Genomic DNA, 16,432 nt, shown 5'->3' on the forward strand with positions numbered 1-16,432 from the left:
AATTAATTACCACTTAGCTTACAAAATTTCCCTTTGTACTCAAGTTTTCAGGTATGGTCTACTTTTAATTAGGCAGAAAACTAGTCTATGTTAAGAAAACATCTGCATGGCGACATTTGAAAATGCAGATGCATTGCTTTTTAGTAACACAGCAATTTGAAGTCACTGCTAATCAATGATATATAGATGAAGCTTATTTATTATTAGTAACGTGTATTTGCATACATGTAGCCAATGTACGTCTTTATTATCCGTTTATTGAATATACTCCACCTCCTAAGCATTTTCCCATTACCAGTTCTGTGATGAATGAATTTGTGTAGTGTCATCACTCTGAAATAAAGTAATTTTGAATTTACTATCATAATGCCATTTGCAAATGGTTACGAGATCGGGTTAAATTCAGGAAATTAAATTTATGTTAATTATGGGACATTGTGGGTTTATAAAACACTGGCAGGAAACACGCCAACATATTACTGGTGTCCTCTCTGTAGGGTAGAATTAAAGCGGAATTTCTCTCTTCCTCCTTCTTCTGTTCCTTCCTCTCTCTTTCTCTCCTTCCCTCCCTATCCGTACATCTGTGTGTTTCAGATTGAGAAGATGTCTTATGTTACACTGAAAAAAAAGCGATAATCGGTGTGGTTAAAAACCAGCTCGCTCAGTGTGGAGACTTGCCTCTCCAGCTGGGTCTTGCAGACGAACCCCGTTTCCGAACTGCCTCCTGTGTTCCCCGGGTGTGGAGGACGTTCCTCCCGTTCTCCCCAGCCACTCAGGCAGCACCCGTCGAGGCTGTTGGGGCAGGAGCGGACCGTGGGGAGGCCCGGTCTGCCAGGCCCCACAGACTTGTGTGTGCTCCTTTGCAGACTGTACGAAGACAAAGGAGAGGCCGACTTCATGGAGTCCCTGCTACAGCTCTTCCGATCCATCAGCGACATGATGAGGGGCGAGTCGGACCAGACCGTCCGGGTGAAGGTAGGCCCTCGTGTGCAGGAGGACCGGCCGTCCTCAGGGGGCACCGTTAGCCGCAGGGCTCCCGGGTGGGGCGAGAGCCGGTGCCTGTCCCTCCTGCAGAGCGTGAACAGGAGTAAAGGCCCAGGGGTGGCATCTGTTGTGCGCGTAATCCTGCTCCCTGGGCATTAACATTCTTTTTTTTTTTCCTTCTTCTTTCGAGGCTGTTAAATACTGTCATTGCTCTCTCTCTGCCCCTCGGCAAGGAGATGTTCTCAATTTCCTTTATGGAAATATGAGGATGTTGAAGAGAGTCATGTTTGCGTGTCACTTGTCAGGATATCTTGGGGGCCAGGAAGACGTTGTAGATGTCCCAGGCCTCAGTCGGACCGCAAGCCTTGCTGTGGGAATGGGGATACGTCTTCGCCCTACAGCGTGTCTTTTGCTTGCGTAGAAGAGTGAGGAATCCAGCGGTCCCAGGTCCCAGGGGTCTCACCGACCACCTTTAATTATTTGTTCTTGCCTTGTTGCCCTTTGGAAGAAAGATGCCTTCACCTCTGGTCTGTGGGACGCTTCTGGTGTGGAGGTGCCGGGAGGCAGAGCACAGGGAGGGTCCGTGGAGGAGCCTCAGGGCCCGCACACTCTTGGGCTCCCCTGTTCTGGCAGTTTCCGTGGGGCTGACCTACTGCAGAAGGAGGTGCGGTTTGCAGTTTGCTGCCCAGGCCGATTCCTTCAGAGAACAAGACTCTTCTGGATTAACTCGTGTTTTAGAAAGTGACTTACCTACTTTGAAGTCTACCATTGAGCCCGGAACAAAGGCGTATGTGCGTCAGATGTGTGTCGCGGGTGCTGTGACCACGGGCACCGGCGCAGCTCGACGTGGATAGAGCCGCAGTGGCCCTGTGATCTCAGACGGGGTGCAGCTCTCTGGCCGCGCCGTTGGATCCTTCCATGTAATTTCTTGATCTTTATGTGAATTTGGCATAAAAAGACTAGTGATCTATAGAGAAAGCGACGTGGTGGGTATTTTGAAGTTTTCGGGGAACTATTTTGGCAACTTGATCTTGCCTAAAGCTTCCTTATTGTTCCAGGGTTAAAATTAGCCATGCGTTCAGTACATTTACTACTACATCCTGTGGCATTTCAGAAAAACAGGTGCGGCTGGCGTAAGAATAGATAAAAATTGCAGAAGTTTGAGCCCAGAAGTCATTTTAGATTCCTAAATGTACTCTTACATTATTAAATTTGATTGGGCTTGACTTTTGTCTGCCCACCTCCCTCTATGTCAAGTTATTTAGTGACTGGAGTCTTGCAAGACCTTCCTCTGGTGGTGGGTGTTTTATTTTAAGACGGGAGCGAAGTCAGTGATGTTCACGCATGGATTCCGCCTTTCCATCTGCGCGACCGGCGACCGAGCTTTATTTGCAGCGTTGACTCCCTCACTGCTAATTTTGTACCTTGTGTTTTTGCACATTAGGTGCTCTCTCTGCATGTGAGATTTAAAGACTTCCATCCCAGGACCCTGGTTTTTGCATTGTTCTGGCTCTTTAGGTTTTGCTCTGTGGAAATGGAAACGCACTTGTGAATCACGTTCTGTAGAGAGGATATGAAGAAGACCATGGCGTTTCGTAAGGGTTACCTGTTGTCTCCCAAAGGGTGGCCCTTGGTGGCCGTTGCGATTTTTGAGATGATCTGGGTGCCCTCATCTATGACTGGGAAGACCACATGTTCTCGTGCGTTCCTGGCATTGTGGGCGGTAAGCTGATGGGGTTGGAGGCTGGGGTGGGGGGGCGGGCTGCTTTGTCCGCTGGAGCCTGCACCCTGCAGTCACTCAGAGCTACAGCTGCCCCCCCTCCCCCATCCACCTTGCAGATTGTAGACTCAGCCCCAGCATTTATGCCTCAAGGAAGACAGTGTCAAGAAGACTTTGGGGAGGGGTACGCCTGAGTGGCTCAGGTGGTTAAGCGTCCGACTTCGGCTCAGGTCATGATCTCACAGTTTGTGGGTTCGAGCCCCGCGTCGGGCTCTGTGTGGACGGCTCAGAGCCTGGAGACTGCTTCGGATTCTGTGTCTCCTTCTCTCTCTGCCCCTCTCCCGCTCGCGCTCTGCCTCTCTCTCTCTGTCTCTCAAAAATAAATAAACATTAAAAAAAATTAAGAAAGAAAATAGGAGTTTGGGGAAATAAGTAGCTGCCGTATAAATGTGGCATCAGATGTTGTCAACATTCCTGGCTTCCATTTGACTCCGTGACAGACTTTTTACTAGGGGCGTTTCACGTACGCAAGCACGCACACAAATTCGAGAATGCTTGGGTATGTTTTGTGTAGTGGGAGAGGCCACTACAGCCAACGTGTGGACTGAACGTTATTCACTTCTCTGCCAGGTGGCCTGGGTTGCCCCCACTTCTAGGTCCTGCTCTGGGGCACCCATGTGTTTCTGAAGACAGACTCACCTTTGTGCTGCTTTGCTGTCCTTCAGTTAATGCCCCGAACCTTAGGGCTGCTCCCAGGTCCTGAAAAAAATTTTATTATGGTAGTTAACATACTGATGTATGACCTTAACAACTTATTTATTTATTTAGAGAGAGCACGCGTGCGTGCACGAGTGGGGAAGGGGAGGGGCAGAGAGAGGGAGAGAGAATCTCTTCTTCTTCTTTTTTTTTTTAAAGTTTACTTATTTGAGAGAGCGAGCACGTGGGAGGGGCAGAGAGAGAGAGAGAATCCCAAACAGGCCGTGCACTGTCAGCACAGAGCCCGACACGGGGCTTGAACCCACCAACCATGAGATCACGACCCGAGCCGAAACCAAGAGTCGGAGGCTTAACCGACTGAGCCACCCAGGTGCCCCCAGAATCTCAAGCAGTCGCTGCCCCGGGCGAAGATCCCGAGGTAGGACTCATGTCTCCCAACCCTGAAATTGTGACCTGAGCCAAAGTTGAGAGTCAGATGCTTAACCACCTGGGCCACCAGGCGCCCGCCATCTTAACCGCTGTCAAGGGTTCGGTCGTGTGGCACTAAGTGCGTTCACACGGTGGTGCACCCACTGCCACCGTCCGTCTCCAGAACTTCATTCTTCTCCCCACAGAGGAGCTCTGTCCCCGGTAAAGCGTGACTCTTGTTCTTTCCCTGCCCCAGCTCCTGGCACCCACCATCCTGTGTTCTGTCTCTAGAAACGTTTCTATTCCACGTTCCCCACGCACGTGGAATCACACAGCATTCGTCCCTCCGTGACCGGCTTGTTTCGCCCGGGGAACGTCTTCGGGGTTCATCCTCGGTGTAGCGGCTGTCGGAATTTCCTTCCTTTTTGAGGCGGAACGGTATTCTCTTGACTGTGTGTCCGTTTTTGTTTATTTACGCGTCTACCCGTGGACGCCTGGGTTGTTTACACCTTTGGGCCATGGCGAGTAACGCTCTGAACGTCAGTTTACAAACAACTGTTCAAGTCTCCGCTCTCCCTTGTTTTGGGTATGTATCGCATGTGGACATGCTCGGTCGTATGGTAATACTATGTTTAACTTTCTGAGGAATTGCCGTATGCTTTTCCATAGCAACTGTACCATTTTCCTAAAAAAAAAAAAAAATTGAAATTTGAAATTCCTCAGCGAATTTACCTTGCCAGCTAGTTCTGGGACCCTCTCAAGCTTGTGGCTCGTCCTCACCCCCCTGCCACCACCTCTGTGCGGCAAGTGGCGCCAGCCTGTCTGCTCTGCTGTGACTCCGCCAGGATCTGTCTGGCATCACCTTTCCTCTCTCGCTTGCCGTCCTGCTACCTGAAAGTAACCTACCTGTGCAGGTCTCCCCGCCCCGCCCCTGCCCCTGGGCTTCCGATCAGTCCCTTACCCTTCCTCTCAGTCTAGAATGTTCTGCGTGTATATCAGATGGCCCCTTTCACCTCGTCTATAATCATGGCCAGACATTCTCGACACTCAGCAGGTGCTGGTGGGATCCTTGTCTGCCATCACGCTGCCCTCTTTTTTCTGTCCCATGAGAGGGTCCTTGTGTCCATTGCCAGTGCCCTCCGGTTCTGCTCTCTGCTCTCCCCTGCGCGATCGTGGTCTGCCTCTCTCCCGAGTATGACCCAGTGGCCCTCAGATGCGGCCTCTCCTAGCCCGACACGGCCATGCTCTTCCACGGCCTTGTCTTCCCTTTGCCCACCTTTGCTCTGGTAGCACAGATCTGTGTTCGTTCACGTCCTCAGCTTTTCTTGATAAATTTGTGCAGAAAGCGTCTTAACTCCCTACACCCTCAGTGCGGCACCTGCCCTGTCTTGTTTCCTGACTGTATTTCAGTGTTTTCCTAAAACTCACATCTGGCGACAGCCTTGTTTTTCTCAGAAAGCCGTGATGCTTTCCAGCTGCCCGGAGAAATGGGTCAGCTGCCGGTTCCCGCCATTCAGAAATCTCCATAGCCGATCCCGCCAGCCCTCCTAGCCTTTAATTCTTAGAGACACAAGTAGAGTCCCTCCCCTAGAGAACATCAAACATCTGGACGTTGGGAAATCTCCCCGCATTAATTCCAGTGGTTGATGGAATCTGGAGCTCCACGTGCTGGAATTGCAACAGCCGACATTCATTGATCGCTTTCTGTTTTAAGTGCTTGACATGGATCCTCTTATTAGATGTCTATGGTTATACTATTAAATAGGTACTACCATCGGTTTCAGGTTTCAGAGACGGTAACTAACTTGCCCAAGGCCACATGGCTCGTGTGAGGCACAGTGATGACTTAAGTCTGGCTTGCCTGGTTCCAAGAGCCACACTTCTCTTTTTTTTCCATTAAAAAAATTTTTTTTTAACGTTTATTTATTTTTCAGAGAGAGAGAGAGAGAGAGAGAGAGAGAGAATGAGAGAGAACACGAGCAGGGGAGAGGCAGAGAGAGAGGGAGACACAGAATCCAAAGCAGGCTCCAGGCTCCGAGCCATTAGCACAGTGCTCGATGCAGGGCTCGAACCCACAAACCGTTAGATCATGACCGGAGCCAAAGTTGGATGCCCAACCGACTGAGCCACCCAGGCGCCCCCCTTTTTTTTTTATGTTTGTTTATTTTTGAGAGTGGGGGGTGGGGCAGAGAGATGGAGACAGAGGCTCCGGCGTGGGCTCTGCACTGACAGCAGAGAGAACCTGACGCGGGGCTTGAACTCATGAACCGTGAGATCATGACCTGAGCCGAAGTCGGATGCTCAACGGACTGAGCCACCCAGGTGCCCCTCAAGAGCCACACTTCTTTTTTTTCCATTTTTTAAAAAAATGTTTTAATGTTTATTTATTTTTGAGAGAGAAAGAGAGAGAGAACAAACGAGCAGGGGAGGGGCAGAGAGAGAGGAAGACACAGAATCCAAAGTAAGCTCCAGGCTCTGAGCTGTCAGCACAGAGCCCGACGCGGGGCTTGAACTCATGAACCGTGAGATCGTGACCTGAGCCGAAGTCGGATGCTCAACGGACTGAGCCACCCAGGTGCCCCTCAAGAGCCATACTTTTCTATTCAGTTCCCCAGGAGGACACTGCTAAGCGCCGGCCATCCAGTGATTTTCAGAAACAGGGCCCATACCTGCCATCCGCAGCAGTGGACAACAGCTCTGTGTCCGAGGCTTTGAGACTGTAAAGGCATAAACAGCATTTCTGGTGGGCCTTTCCATCCAAGTGGACATATTCTATGGTCACTCGTGAAGCAATTAAAAATACTTTGACTGCATGCCCCCAGATGGGTGTGTCTGCAGGGGAGTAAAGGGAGTTTGATGGGGCTGGTCACAAAGGCTTCTTGGAGGACCGAATCTCGGGCTTGGACCCCCTTTGTTGGCAGTAGGTGGTTCTCTTTCTCGACCCCTCGTGGATTGCGGTGCTGGACCTGGGGCGGTGGAGCCTTGCAATCAGAGTGAGCACAGGAATTGCTGCTCTCCCTGAATTCCAAAAATATTACTAACATATTAGCTGTGTGGGATGATCCTAGAAAAGAATATCCTGCCTCCTCAGCATAGTCTGCTTGTGTGTCTGTGGCTGCGAATTCCAGAACTTTCTCTAGAGGGGAACTTTGACCGTGATCCACAGTAAGAAATAGATTTTGGGGGTATGTGTCTCTGAAGCTGGAAAATGTTTCATGAAAAGGTTCTTACCCTTATCCTATGTGCTTCCCTCTGGCATCTTCTATTCTTGTCTGGTACCCTTTAGTCTGTTCTGAATTAATGTATTTCTCTAAAAAAACCCACAAATACACAAAAACCAAATTGCTCGTTGACAAGCACTCAGTTCTTTTCCTGAATGGCTCGCACGTCTCACCCCACATTTGAAAAATCCTGCTTCTCACCATTCTTGAGGTTTCTTCTGGTGTTCCTTCTCTTCGGTTTAGCATGAGAATATGATTCGTTTTCTGTGTGTCTCCCATTGTCTCACAAAGCTGGAGGCCCCCGCGGCTCAGCGACTTTGCCTCACGGTGTGTGGTTTGGAGGGGGGTGAAGAGTAATTGAATTTGAGGCCCCCAAGCTGAGGTTGGCTCACGGATGTGGGGGGCTTTGTCTTCCTTCCCGGGGCTCCCCCTGGGTACAGGCTTCCTTTTAACCATTCACAGTGTCGTTTCTGTCTGGCCGCTTCTGGAAGGGATTGTGTTGGGAATAAGTTGCGCCGTGATAGCGGTAAATGCCATTTTGGGTGAGTTTTGTCCTCTGAGAAGCTGTTTCATTTCCTTAAAAACCATATCCTGGCTTGAAATGAGCCGCATTCACTTGCCGTATGGCTTATCCAAAATTCTTCCTTATCAGAAGATTTTGTTGCTTTTTGTCCATTTCTTTAGTTCTAATGTTGATTTATTTATTGAGAGAAAGAGAGAGAGAGAGAGAGAGAGAGAGAGCATGAGCAGAAGGAGGGGCAGAGAGAGAGAGAATCCCAAGCAGGCCCCACACTGTCAGCACAGAGCGTGACATGGGGCTCGATCTCACAAACTGCAAGGTCATGACCTGAGCCTAAATCAAGAGCTGGACACTTAACTGACTGAACCACATGGGTGCTCTGCTTTTTTTCTGTTTCTAAGCTCGCATCTGGGGTCCACACTGCCTGCCACAGATTTGGAAGTTTAGGAAAACGATCACACGGTATTAGCGATGGTGACAAATAAGGATCCGAAGTCATAGGGCTCCCTTGCGGGTGAGGAGACAAGGCTCACAGGTGACTCTCGACCTACCGGGGGCCTCATTTACAGAAATAGCTGCTGCCCGCTCTGCCCCTGCCTCCGGAGCCCTCCTATTTTGTGCTTCTTGTGCTGTGTTTGAGATTGCGGAAGGATGTGAAGTCTTAACGGTTCTCTTAAGCCATGTGGGTGTTTATTGTGTCCTTGGCCTCAGTTATAAATGTAACTGTGATCTTGTTAGAAAAATGGAACATGCCAAAACGTTGATTAAGAAAAATAAGACTCGTTTTTCATTCGCCTCCCATAGATTAATTACACTGTTCGTGGTTTTGTTTTTATGATGGCGCGCTTTTTCTCCATGGCATCATCAGATATATATGAGGGTATGTGGTATATATGATCTGCATATACGTGTATATTCACGTGTATGTATATATACGTGTATATACATGTACTTTTACAACTTTTATTTTTTTCCATGTATATTTCCCTGTATCCTGTAGTGTTTTTCAAGAACATGTTTTTTTTTTTAAATATAATTTATTGTCAAATTGGCTAACATACAGTGTGCACAGTGTGCTCGTGACCTCACGGTTACGTCATAACTTAAGGACTCGGTTTTCTGTGTTTGGGAACTGAGATTGATCCTAGCTCTCGTCTCCAATTACGGTGGTTTAGGAAGCCTCTGTGGCCGGCGCTCTCTGGGCCGCAAAGCCCTTGTTCCCCCTGGTTTGCTGGGAGGCAGCCAGATTTCCACATGCTGCCGAGTCCTGTGAAAGCCGTCCTCAGAGCCGTGCGGACGCGCCCCCAGATTACAAGTGTGTGCGCCTCTGGTCTGCATGGTTGTGTTCAGTGCGATTCCACCTTACTGCCCACCTGGTGGGGCCCAGCCTCTCAAGTTCAGAGTTGTGTGGCTGAAGAGCCATTCCGTCCTGAGAAGCCATCTGCTCCCGTGGCATCTCTTGGTCCGGGGTTAGTGGCTACGTCAGGCAAGGAGGTGAGAGCTGTGTCGTCCTCCTCCTTTGCCCTGGGTGGTTCTGGGTCCCAAGGGAACCAGCCAGGGAGATGAGGCTGGAGATGGGGCACCAACAACAAACAGTTAAACGGTTTCTTGCTCTGTTTTGAGGTTGAGGGGCGGTCGCGGATCGTGTTTACTAATCCCATCGATGTATGTTAGGGCTTCGCTTGTCTGTCTCTCATCACCCGTGTGGACACGGAGGGGGTGGTTTGAATGGCCACCTTCCAGGTCATGTTGGGGGAGACCCCGTTGAACCAGAACACCCGCCGCTGAGGGTCTGAGGCTCAGGAGAAGCCGGCATGAAGGGAAGAGCTGCACCTGATTGAGAATCTGTGACAGGCCAGCACTTCCGGAGTGTTCTCCTGCTGACCCGAGAGGAGAGGGAGGGCCCAGACGCAGGAGCTGCGGGGACAAGCCACGGCTGGAAGCGGCGTCAGCCTCCTAGGGCTGATGTACCAACGTGCTGCGAACGTGGCCTCCTAATAAGAACCTTATTCTCTCAAAGCTCCTCCTGGTGCTTGTCTGAGTCTGGGCAGCTGTCACGGAGTATTCTAGACTGGTTTCCCCCTGACGGGGTGGAGAGAAGATTTCTCTCCGGTGATTCTTATCAGGGCACTAATCCCGTCACGGGGCTCTACCCTTATGGCCACATCTCATCTTAACCACCTCCCCGAAGTCCCAGCTCCTGATACCATTGCACTGGGGTGCAGGGTTTCGACATATGAATGTGGGGCAGGGCGGGGGGACACAAACACTCAGACATAACAGTGCTCTCAGAGAGAGTCTGAGGTGTGCCCTTCCCCCAGCTCTTCGGTGGCTGGCAGTCGTGGTCGGTCCCTGGCTGGTAGACCATCACCCCCGTCTCTTGTTTCCCTCTTCACACCATGTTCCCCTACGTGTCTGAGGTTTTGAGTCCCTTTTCTTCTTCTAGGGACACCAGGCCTCTTGAATTTAGGGCCTACCCTATTTCTGCATGACCTTGTGTTAACTTGAGTCTGTCTGCAAAGACTATTTCTAAGATAAGGTCACTTTCACAGGTACTAGGGGTGAAGATTGGAACAGATCTTCTTCTGGGACACAGTTCAACCTACAGTGGCAGTCCTTGTGGACTCCACGTGGGTGAGGAAGGGCCGGGGCGGGGCGGCGGGGTGGGGCAGGGCACCCGGCGTCAGGAGCCCAGACCTCAGTGTGCGCACACAGATCACCTGGAGGTCTTGTCAAAAGGCAGATTCTCACTCGGTAATTCTGGGGAGGGGACCCAAGACTTCTCATGTCTAATTGGTGCCCGCTTAATGCTGATGGTCTTGATCCCTGGGTTAACACTTGGAATGGGAAGTGGCCAGGGCTCACCTAGTGTAGAGAACGTTCTGGCTTCTGTGTCAGCACCAGCAGGAGGGAGGAGGGCATGGGGGTCCAGCCTCGGGCAGGTTTCTCTTCAGGGCTGGCTCCACCCGGGCTCCCAGCCCCCACATGCCTGGCATTCTGGGCTATTCTGATTTCCCAAGTTTTCCTGATAATGCAGAAGACGAGACACTTGGAGGTGAAGTCATGACTCACATCAACAAAGAAGAAACAGCCAAAACAGAACCACAGGAAGGTGAAGAAAATATTTTATGACTTGCGCTTAGTAAGCCTTTAGCTCCGAGTGCTTCCGATTTCCTCACACAGCTTTCTGGCCTGTGGTTTCCAGACTCTGCAGAGAGTTCCACAGTCTGGCAGAGGGATTTGAACGTATCAGACCCCACGCTTCCAGCTTCTACCAGACTGATAGTTTGGAGAGCAGTTGCCCAGCCCTGGGTTTCTGGACCTCTCTTCTGGCCACAGTGCCTTTCAGGGGGGCTCCACAGTCCTCTTGGCTGCTGCCCCGGGATGCGTGAGGTACTACCCGTGTGCTCAAGACGTGAAATGAAGCTGCCTGTCTGGATAGGCTTGCTGCCTTGACCGCCTCCCCCCGCCCACTGGAACCTTACAGCCCGCCGCGGCAGTGGCAGAAATGAAAGTCCTTGCTGTCGCCGTTCTCCTCCAGGAAACCGACCGTCTGTGTTGCTTTTCCACCAGTTAGGGTGCTTGGGCATGAGTATGTTTATGGTCCATCATAGATACTATTCGGTTTACTGCTTCTTCGTCATTCTATCACAAGCACCTTTCCATATCAGTGAGCAGTCATAATTGTAATTGTGATGGCTGTGTGCCCGTTCAGAACGTGCCCCTGAATTGATGTGCATTCATTTACTTAATCAAGTGATTTTTCATCATATTAATTCTTTCCATTGTTGAACATGACGAGTTTGCTTTTCGCATTTTAAGCCTGCAGTGAATGATTCCATTGATTAGTTGGTGGCATTTGTCTTTTTACAATTTCGTGGTAGGTTTCCTTCGTGCAGATTATCCCCATGTTCGCACCTGGGTCAGAAGACAAGGCTTTAATTTGGGACTGCAGAGGAGCGCCTGGGTGGCTCAGGCGATTAAGCGATCGGCTTCAGCTCAGGTCGTGATCTCACGACTCGTGTGTTCAAGCCCTGCATCTGGCTCTGTGCTGACAGCTGGGAGCCTGGAGCCTGCTTCGGATTCTGTGTCTCCCTCTTTCTCAGCTCCTCCTCCGCTCACACTCTCCCTCTCTCCATCAAAAATAAATAAACCTTAAAAAAATTTAATTTTGGATTGCAGAATTCCAGGTGTTTCCCAGCCATCTCCGCCGTCCTGCCCTCTGCCATGATGCTCACTGGGGGAAAGAACTCCTTTGAATTTGTGGCTCTCGTGATTTCCTTCTCTCTGCCCCTGACCTTGGCCTTCAAACGTCTCTGCCCTGAGCTCCCCTCCCACGTGTGTGCCCTCTGCCTCTGGTCCCTCCACCCTCCACCAGTGGGCAAGGTGTCATCCAGCCTCCTCCTTCCATCACGGTTGGGGTTTATTCAGTGTTCCTAGGAGCGTGAGCAGGCCTCATACACAGGTTTATGGCTTGCACCTCATCCTTCACTTATTTGGTCATTCATTTTTATTATTTATTTGTTTATTCACTTATTTTAGAGAGAGTGTGTGAGTGGGTAAGGGACAGAGAGAGAGAGAATCTTTAAAAAAATTTTTTTTAATGTTTATTTATTTTTGAGAGAGAGAGGGAGAGAGTGAGTGAGTGAGGGGCAGAGAGAGGGAGACACAGAATCCGAAGCAGGCTCCAGGCTCTAAGCTGTCAGCACGGAGGCCAACGTGGGGCTCGAACTCTTGAACCTTGAGATCGTGACCTGAGCTGAAGTCAGATGCTTAACCGACTGAGCCACCCAGGCGCCCCGAGAGAGAGACGATCTTAAGTAGGCTCCATAGTCAGTGTGGAGCCTGACGTGGGACTTAATCCCACAACCTGGGATCATGACCTGAGCTGAAATCAAGAGCCAGACAGACGCTCAACCAAGGGAACCACCCAGGCACCCCAGGGTCATTTACTTTTAAAATGTGTTGAATATGTTCATTCTGTGTGCCAGGCATTGGGTACAAATAACATCGAAGTGGCTTTAATACTCATGGTGATTGCATTTAAGAGGGAGCTGGAAATTAACCCAATAACTAAACCCATCCATATATAGTTATAGATTATAATACTTGATTTTAAGCACATCAAAGACCTAATTCCCTAATTTAAAATTTTTTTTTTTCAACGTTTATTTATTTTTGGGACAGAGAGAGACAGAGCATGAACGGGGGAGGGGCAGAGAGAGAGGGAGACACAGAATCGGAAACAGGCTCCAGGCTCTGAGCCATCAGCCCAGGGCCTGACGCGGGGCTCGAACTCACGGACCGCGAGATCGTGACCTGGCTGAAGTCGGACGCTTAACCGACCGCGCCACCCAGGCGCCCCAAATTCCCTAATTTTAGATCATAATGAGTCCTTTTAAGGAAATGTAAGGGATAGGATGACCAGGTATATCGGGGGTATGGGGGATTGGAAGTAGTTTGGGGGTTCAAGGAAGGTTCCAAGGAAGAGCTGGTTAAAGGAGGTGGGAGAGTTCCAGGTCGAGGCAGCGGACAGGAAGGTATGTGTTGCTCTCATGAAATTCGAGATGATCCGTGGCCGTGGCTGGACAGAGCGGCAAGGAGAAGGTCAGGACTACAGGGAGAGAATGGAAGGGTGCACCTGGACGCCTGTGCACCTCGTAAAGATCCAGAAGGCCACACGGTCAAGTTATTTGGGAAGGGCCCGGTCAGGTCAGACTTGGCTTTTCAGTGGGTCACTTGGGCTGCTGCCTGCAGGATAAATTAGAGCAGCTGAGAGAGGAGATAGTGGGGTGAAAGGCTGTCATGGAATCCAGGTGACAGACCGCGGTGCTGGGGCCCGAGCATAGTTCTCCAGCTAGGCACTATGGACGGCATTCGGGGCCGAAAACTCTCGGTCCCGGGTGGCTGTCTTGTGCAATGTAAGACGTGTAGCAGCGTCCCCAGCATCTACGCACGGGATACCTGCCCTAGCGTGGACAACCAGCCACGTCTCCAGCCAGCTCCTGGGGTTGGGAGGGCAAAGTTACCCCTGGGTGAGAACTGTGTGGCTGCAGTCCTGGTGAACAGGTTGGAGTAGCAAATGGAGACGTGCCAGGACAGTCTGCAGGCTGTGGTGGGAGACCTGATGTGCGAGGTGAGGACGAGGAAGGGAGGTGTCATCGTCGCCTACCCAGTCTTTGGCCCAAGCCCATGCGTGATGGAGAAGCGTGAAGCAGCAGGTGGAGGCTGTGGAATGTGTGGGCTTTGGGGGCGGGGTTCTCCCGAGGCCCTGCTGGGAAGTTACCGCTTTCCGGGAATTGCTGTGTTCGTGACTCTGCTCCCTCCGTCATGGGAAGCCTGGCTCTGTGCAGCCGTCGTGTGCTGATACGTCCTCATTTACTTCCTGTGGCGTGTTCTGGATGTCCTCTGCATGTGCGTCCACCTGCTGTTTCTGGCTGCACTGCGGTCTTTCAGGTCTGGCTTCTCCTATCCTCTCCTCCTCTTTGGACAGCATCCTGCTTCTACCCATCGTCCAGTGTCTGCTTAGCGGTGCTATTGGTCCTTCGGCTGTGGGCATTTGGGCAGATGCAGGGCTCGTCGCTGCCGGATGCTTGGTTCTGTAACACCGTGGATGGAGATTCCGAGCCCAGACTCCCATATGGTTTGGAGAGAATTCATCTGCTGCTTCTGTCCAGCCGGATCGTGGAGCGTGAAATAACCCTAATCCCTCGTATGCGTGTGGCGCTCTTACGTGTCAAATCCTTTGGATACACGCCGTCTCTCTGATCCTCCTCGCAGACACCGTGGTGTCCATTAGAAGTAATCTTGGAAAGGCTCTCTAAAGGGATGGGCGGAGAACATAATCATGTAGAAAGTCCGCATTTTGATGGCTGCATTGTTGACGGAAACGTTTACATCCCACATCCACTGGTTCTTCTCTGGGATCTCTCAGTTTCCGCTGTCCTGTGGGGCCCCTTTCCAGCTTGCGCGCAACTGACTTGTGGAGCGGTATTTCTAAATGCATTTGCTGTAGGTTTTTGTAGATTCGTTTCTGTATTTTGTGTTTCTGTGGAGCAAAGCCTCTTTTGATGGCGTATCGCGTCAGTCTCCAACAGGAGGTAAATACATGGGAAGATACTCCAGTGGATGGAAAAAAGGACTCAATAATGTGAAGATGTCAGTGCTTCCCAACTTGAGGGATAGATTCAGTGTAGTCTAAGTCAAAATCTCCGTACATGTCTCTGCGGGTATTGACAGCCCATTCTGAAGTTGGTGTGGAAAGCCCACTGTGGAGGGAGAAGTCAGGCACGACGCTACAGGAAGACGCCAGGTCTTCCTGTAAAGCTGCAGTAATCTCATTGCATGAGCCCAACTCCGATCGGTCCAGGAGGCAGGAAGAGAATTGATTCATGGAGCTAGGGCGTCCGAGGCATTAGACAGGAATGACCATGACCGGGGCTTAGAAGATACCCTCCTCAGCTCGGTCGTCTGTCTCTCTCTGTTCGAGGGAAGAATGGCCACCAGTAGCCAGAGGCTTGTATTTTCTTACGCTTTATATTCCTAGAGGACACAGGGGGACCGTTTCTCTTTTCGTGTGCGTAACAACCCTCAGAACGAACCCTTGTCAACCTTTGTGGTGTACGAGAGTGACCATCCCTGAAAGGGAATGACGCGGGGGGCGTTGGAAAGAGAGAGTGCAGCTTTGTGGTGCAGAGAGCGTGGAGAGAGAGCCAGAAGGAGGGCCCGCGTAACGTTTGTTAGCGTAGCTGAAAGCCGCTGCCCGTTCGTGACTTTGGGACATGGTCCCTGCGGCACATTTCTGGACTTGTCTGCTGGCTGACGGAAAGGGGTGGTTAAATCCTTCATTTAGGATTGGTGTTCCAGCCGGCACGCCACCTAGCCCAAGCTGAGGCCCAAGAAGAAACCAGACCTTAAGTAGGCCCAGGAAGAATCATACTGAGGAACATGCCGGCAGGTACTGTCGCATAAGCAAGTGTGAAAAAGGAATATGTCCTACGTGCACTTAAAAGAATCCTCAGGTCTATTATAGAGAATAATGAAAAATTTCATTAAAACCATCGTACAGAACTTTATGGCAGAATAAATTACTTTTGTGCACGTACTGATGGAATCATGGACTTTCCGTGGAGCCAGATTTCAAAAGCATCCACGTAGTTAACTCTGGGGAATCGGAGAGCTGGGGAGTGGGAAAGTCACATCCAGAGTTTTCTCAGTAATGTATCTATGAACCGAGTGGTCCTGTGAGGGAGGGTCAGCCTGTAGTTCTCCATCCCTCAGCCCGTTGCTTTTCCCGTGACATCCTAAGTCAGATAATAAGTTTGTACATTACACCGGCTTTATTTAGAATCCTGCGCCAGGCAGTATAATTTTGATGAGAAGCTGAGCAGTATTATTCTCTATGAACTGTGAATGTGACACTTTTATAATTCAAGCAGAATTATTTTTCCCTTGGGAAATCCTATGCATCCAATATGGTGCATTGAATTAGGGAAGAGGTAAAGGGGGAACAAAGCTATAAAAGGTGTATCTTATTAAAACAAAGTAGGTTTTATTCTTGCCTGTGTAACCTTTAGACACCGTGATTGATTCTTAGTCAGGCCCTAATTTTGTTTTTAGCATAAATTGTCTTCTCTCCAGTTGTAACAACTGAGGAAGAACGAGGTCCTCATCGTCTGGTTGGGTCAAAACATAACAAAAGCGGGATTAAATTGCGAAGAGGGTATTTTCATAGCACTTCAGATCATTGTGACCTTCTGCATTCTGCGTGGTCAGCACTCAAGGTGAAACGCCAAGTTGCTGCGTCTGAGAAAAGAGGTGTCGGCCAAGTCCTCTCGTTGTTTTCCTTGTAAAGAAAAGGAT

The 16,432-nt window shown here is 50.3% G+C and overlaps 1 protein-coding gene across 3 annotated transcripts in view; it reads left to right on the forward strand.

Annotated features, from left to right (window-relative positions):
- DOCK1 (dedicator of cytokinesis 1) overlaps window positions 1-16,432 on the forward strand; it is a 524,727-nt gene that overhangs the window by 134,511 nt on the left and 373,784 nt on the right. For all 3 annotated transcript variants that reach the window (XM_027063392.2, XM_027063390.2, XM_027063391.2), the window contains exon 23: window positions 867-975. In XM_027063392.2, the coding sequence (XP_026919193.1) occupies window positions 867-975 (109 nt within the window). The remainder of the gene's footprint in view (window positions 1-866; window positions 976-16,432) is intronic.

This window comes from Acinonyx jubatus, chromosome D2 (assembly GCF_027475565.1).
Source record: "Acinonyx jubatus isolate Ajub_Pintada_27869175 chromosome D2, VMU_Ajub_asm_v1.0, whole genome shotgun sequence".
Lineage (NCBI taxonomy): Eukaryota > Metazoa > Chordata > Mammalia > Carnivora > Felidae > Acinonyx > Acinonyx jubatus.